The 5,844-nt window shown below is 35.1% G+C and overlaps 1 protein-coding gene and 1 long non-coding RNA gene across 2 annotated transcripts; one reads left to right on the top strand and one right to left on the bottom strand.

Annotated features, from left to right (window-relative positions):
- Positions 1–2,466: 2,466 nt before the first annotated feature.
- On the bottom strand, positions 2,467–3,693 carry LOC134265356 (uncharacterized). Its single transcript, XR_009991738.1, has 3 exons — positions 3,335–3,693; positions 3,113–3,188; positions 2,467–2,987 (listed from the first exon to the last, which is right to left on the bottom strand). It is a non-coding gene; the product is annotated as an uncharacterized LOC134265356 (long non-coding RNA).
- Positions 3,694–4,838: 1,145 nt separating this feature from the next.
- On the top strand, positions 4,839–5,717 carry LOC134265355 (uncharacterized). The gene is made up of 2 exons (XM_062747577.1): positions 4,839–5,257; positions 5,624–5,717. The coding sequence occupies exons 1-2, from the start codon at positions 4,904–4,906 to the stop codon at positions 5,699–5,701; spliced, it is 432 nt and encodes a 143-aa protein (XP_062603561.1). The 5' UTR covers positions 4,839–4,903; the 3' UTR covers positions 5,702–5,717.
- The last annotated feature ends 127 nt before the right edge of the window (positions 5,718–5,844 follow it).

Below are 5,844 nucleotides of genomic sequence, written 5' to 3'. Positions count from 1 at the left end.
TGGAACTGAGGTGGACCCCCCCCCCCGGAAAATTTTTTTTGGATCTGCGCCTGAGTGCTGAGGGCACCGACCTGGAATCCCCCTTTCTAAAAATGGCTGGATCCGCCCCTGGAATTAAATGTGCGTTATATTTCTTGACATAAAATGTTAATAGTCGAAGCATATACAGTAGTACACAATATACTGTAGGAAGGGATAACAAACTGCCGATGAGAGTCCCACATTCTTCCAAAAATTTGCTTTTTATACCTCTTGTCTTAATTATTTTTGTCCAGATTCCTTACCTGAGCTAGAAGGTATTTGAGAAAGTTCCCAATGTTCCCATTCCTTTGATGTAGATTTGACGTTTATTTCCCTTTTAATTTCGGCGTTTAGGTTTATTTTTCTTGTCAAATGTAAAATTATTATTTCAATTTTTGAACAAGTTTCGACATCCCCGCCTGAAAAAAATTCTTGATCTGTCCCAGGATCTAATAAATGGTACAGCACAAAATGCATATGATTTTATATCTCTTATTGCGCTTACGGATGGTTACAGGAGAATAAAGAGAGTTCAATGAATAAAATAGTGATTAAAAATTATCTGTATTCAACCAGGTTTCAAGTATCCCTATCCTACTTTTTAAAAACATCTCCCAAATATTGCAACAGAAATTATTTTTATTTTTAAAAAAAAGCTAGACTTTCAGACAGGGATACTGAAATCTCGAAAGACTTTCTGTAATAATCATAAAACAGCCACATTCCTCAAAAATGCACATACTTTGTGGTCGGATTGAGGCAATAAAAAATCTCGAAAAATGGAATTGGCAGAGATGTCTGTCTTCCAAGACTATTTAGGTAACGGTCATGTTAATTATTTCTGCCCCCCCCCCCCCCCTTAAAAATACAAATGCCTAAATGTCAATCTAAACAAGGGATGCTTTTTTTTAGCGTGTGTGTTAAAGAACGAACAAATGTACACGTAAAATTTTGTATTCTGGTCAAATGCTTTTAAGTCTTAAACTAAATAATTACCGTATATCAAATTACTTGGTTTAGATTTGAGATTAGTACTGAAATAATCAGTTGTAATTGACAAATGAATTTTGCGATGCAAAACAACTGCAGACTATATATAGAATGTTTATTAGAACTAGATAGACAATTTTCAGTTGTACGTTATAAAGTCGTTATAATTATAATTTAGCCCCCCCCCCCTTTCAGCTGCGCAAATACCAAATAACTTCTCTTTTCCACTTGTGATATTTTCCCTGACCAAAATCTGATCAGCACGGACTAAGTGTTTTGATGTGCTAGGCTGAACGGAGTAGTCACAGTGTGTTTACTTTTGATTTTTTATGGAGTTTATTTCTTTTTTGTGTTGCATTTTTCAATAAATGGAATTCAGGGTGTATATCACTTGACTTGTGCACATCTTCGAACCGATGCAGAGTTCTTATTACCAGGTATGGGTACGTTTACAGAGTTCGACGCGTTTTCTCGATATGCATCAAAGTCTGCATAAAACCTGCAAATCAAAGACACTGGTTGTTTTGTTCTATTCAAATGATAGTAATTTCAAAGTGTGTTTACGCGTTTTAGTGCTTTTTATTTCATGTTTATTCTGCATAAATTGGCGCAGTGTAAAAATGCGTACTCGTGCAACTAAAACTTTCTTTCAAACTTGCATTTTCTTTCTTTTTTTAATTACATTTGATTCAAATCAATAATTATTCAGAAATATGATTATTATGTTTATTGTGGTTTTGAAATGTCTTGATCTCCTCATGTGTTCTCATATGCTTTACCATCGGAGATGTGCACAAGTCGATACCCAAACCAAAAAATCATTCAACTGTAACGAGCGCATTGGGGTATATATCGTTACAATGAGACAAGGTATCTGAAAGAAATATGGCGGAATACGACTATAGTTGGTATAAAACAAGTCGTACATAGATGAAAATGTTGCGTTTTTAAGAATTCATGTCAGCTTTAAGGTAAGATCGAGCAACTGTGTTAAGTTAAAGGCACATTTATTAAATCTGGAATTTTCCATGAATCCCAAGGACTGGAATTGATGGGATTGATGGATACAGATCGAATTCCCAGATAGCATGATGACATTGGCCCAACGTTGGCCCAACAATGTTGGTTATGTCGGGCCAATGTTGGCAATTTACGTTGGCCCAATGTCCTACTGCTCATTGGCGCGCCGTTGGCCCAACATGTTGGGCCTATGTTGGTACAATACTGTTTGTTTATTTGTCAACGTTGGTACAACGTTATTCCAACATACCAACGCCAACGCAATATTTTGTAACGTTGGCCCAACGTTGGACCTCAGTTCAAAATATAATCATGACGTTGGTCCAACGTTGGTACAACGCTTTTGTTGAAATGGCAACGTTGGTACAACGCTATTCCAACGTACCAATGCTAACCAAATATTTTGTAACGTCGGCCCTACACTGGACGACAGTTCAAAATATAGTTATTACGTTCGGCGTTGATTCAACGTTGATACAAAGCTGTTTCTTGAAAAATCATTGGCACAATTATTCCTCAATACAAATGTCTTACAAAATTAATTAAATTCTGTAATTTTTATTTCCCAGATTTTATGACACAATTAATTTCACCATGTTTGGTCAAATACCCTTTCCCTCCTAAAATGTATCACAATGTATTCTTTGCCACTTTCACTTTCATTAAAGTATTCCATGGAATGTAACTAAAAGAGGGAAGAGGTAGAAAGTTCAACGTTTCTCAAGTTCATTCCACATCACTATGTCCACTACTAAATATCGCTTTGATATAAGAGTCTTCAAGTTCTAATTGTACAGTTTTGAAAGGTCATATCTGAATCATTTATCACTTTTTCTGTTGTTTATTTGTTGTTAGAATCCATGTTTTCCCACACATATAAATCAGTCCCTTCCATATACAGAAAATGCCACATCAACAGTCTCAGAGTGAAGAGGGTTTTTCCATCCCGGCATTTCCTGTAAACGTTAAGATTGTCATCAATTAAAATAGTATTTTCAAATGTTCATCAGCATCACACATATTTTTAAAGCAATCCTTAAGATTGAATTTCACATTATTAATATAAATACAAAATAGTTACTTTCTTCTCACTGGTTAACATTCTTGCGTTCACTTACAGATCCGGACATATCTGTTTTGTTCAAGCCCGCCAATTCCTCTAAAAATTAAGATCGTCATCAGTTAAAATTGTTTAATCAGCTACCAAGTACCAATAATTTGGAAGCCTACATGCAGGCCATTACAATGTTGTGCATTTCACACTATTAATTATTTCAATAACAAAAACAAAAGCTATACTTACATTGAAAGGATTAAAATTCTTGCGTTCACTTAAACAGACACATACGCTTTGCATTGTTCAATTGCGTTGTTAAAAATAACTGATTAAGATGACAGTTTCCTTGGAGACCTATGAGTCACCTGCCGAGCCAGTGAATTTCACCAGTGACCTATTTATTTTGGAGCCCAAAACATGCAAAACACAGCACTTTAAATTTGATTCAATGATGCTAAATATAGAATCTACCAAGATACAAAATTACTATATGTAATTCACAGACTTATAAGGATTGTCTCATATTTTCCATTCAATATATAATATAGATCACATGTTTATAAGGAGTTGCTTATATCATTACCATCGATTTACAATAGATAAATCTAAATTGATGAATACTTTTCGCATAATTGGGCCAACGTTGGACCAGTATTTCATCTCAAACATTACAGGCTACCTGTACATATACTAGTAATCCCAATATTCCTACTATTGGACAAACTCCAGTTCAGTCCAGCACGTCCAACACAGAGCAATGAATCATTATATTGTCAACATTTATTAAGCTGGGCCAACATTGGGCCAATATTGAATAACCAACAATAAGTGGCAATGTTTTGTGTCAACATGTACTCAGTTAGACCTACGTTGGGCCAACATTTCATATTCAACACACAATGGTCTTGATCCATGTCAACACTTACTCGGTTGGACCTATGTTGGGCCAACATCTTAATGTCCAACACCAAGTCGCTATAGTTCTTGTCAACATGTTACTACAATGGGCCAATATTAGGCCAACATCACATGCCCAACACCGTTGGTTTAGCTTTCATGCCAAAGTAAATGAACGTTGGACCAACGTTGGGCCAACATTACATGCCCAACACCGTTGGTTTAGCTTTCATGCCAACGTAAATGAACGTTGGACCAACGTTGGGCCAACATCACATGCCCAACACCGTTGGTTTAGCTTTCATGCCAACGTAAATGAACGTTGGATCAACGTTGGGCCTACATCTGTTCCCCAACGCCAACACTATACCAACCATACAACCAAAACCCAACGTTGGCCCAACGGAGTCATATGCTATCTGGAGATGATTCAGCTGGTTGTCAAGGGGGTGTGTCCCCATACCAAACCAGATCATACAAAATGTTATGCGTTCCTTTTTGGAAATCAACCAATGAGAGGCAAGAATACAAACAAAATTAAATTATTAAAGTGTAATCAAACAAAACATCACAATATCGTATAAAAATAGAAATGGAACCAGTTCTTTCAAATCAAAAGGAAAAGGGTTATTTGACGGGAAAATAAAAATAAAATTGAAGTAACAAAATATTACTCATTTACATATGTGTTATCTCAAAGTGTACTACTACGCACTGCAGTGTTATCTATTGATCGTGGTGCATGTATTTCTTTATCAATGAGCATTTTCAGAAAACATTGAGGATATAAAGGTTAAAGTGATTACTAGTCGATTGGATGTTTAAAATAGACTTGGAAAAACTAACGGTTTAAAAATAGGACTTGTATTATAATATATATAAGTTTTACTACAACTTTTAACAGTAACATTAAGCAAAATGGCTTTCAAAGAGTTGCAACCCTCAGAAATATATTTCAGTCAGCGCACGATTGCAAGCTGTTTTAGAAAAGAATCCAGATATGCAAAGAAATTAATAGGAGAAACTTTAGACGATTTAGTAGTGGGACGCTGTAGAATAGAAGATTTCCCCAAAATCAGTGTGGTCAAGAAAAATGGAGTTTGGGTATCAGCAGACAATAGGCGACTATGGATCTTAAGACAACTAGAAGCTTTAGGACTGTGTGAAAGAACTAAAGTGAAAGTTAGAAAAAGTCTTGGTCCAGGCAAATATGTAATTGAAGAAGAAGTACAGATTCGCGGGAACCCTGGAGGAGTGATATATACAAATATAGTAAGTATCAAGTGCTGAAAGTTTTAAATCCTATATTTTCAAAATGTAATGTAATTTTATTGACAGAAGATTATTGTATCGAGTGATGTAACAACCGCAATACAGTATTTAACTTTTTTTTTGCTTCATCGTGCCCAAAATTTCATTCTGCTTACAACCTTTACTTTATAAATTCTTTGCACGTTCTTTATAATTAGCAGTAGTGACGTACTTAATTTTAACATTTGCTAAAAAGAGTTTCTTTAAAAATCTTTTCTTTTTGCTATATATGCTTAAAATACTTAATTTTAATGACATAAAAGTTTACGTAATTATTAACCCAAATTGATTCAATTATTGAATTATTGAATTCTTGTATTATTGTAGTCTCAGATAGTTCATGAATGTTTAGAGGAACTGCTAGGAGGTCTGTCACAATTGCATTTAAACGCAAACCAAACGTAAAACATGGGAAAATATACACGTAAGTATTTCTTTTGAATGAAATAATCTTTTAAAAATTGTACTAGTAACACAGTCATTAGAACCCAACGCCCTCGGAGAGACACATCGATCGATCGAGAGAGAGAAAGAGAGTGTGTGTGTGA

Source organism: Saccostrea cucullata, unplaced genomic scaffold (genome assembly GCF_032062105.1).
Source record: "Saccostrea cucullata isolate Sc308-1 unplaced genomic scaffold, CSIRO_AGI_Scuc_v1 ctg10442, whole genome shotgun sequence".
NCBI classification, from domain to species: domain Eukaryota; kingdom Metazoa; phylum Mollusca; class Bivalvia; order Ostreida; family Ostreidae; genus Saccostrea; species Saccostrea cuccullata.
This window is presented reverse-complemented; position numbering and strand designations above follow the sequence as displayed.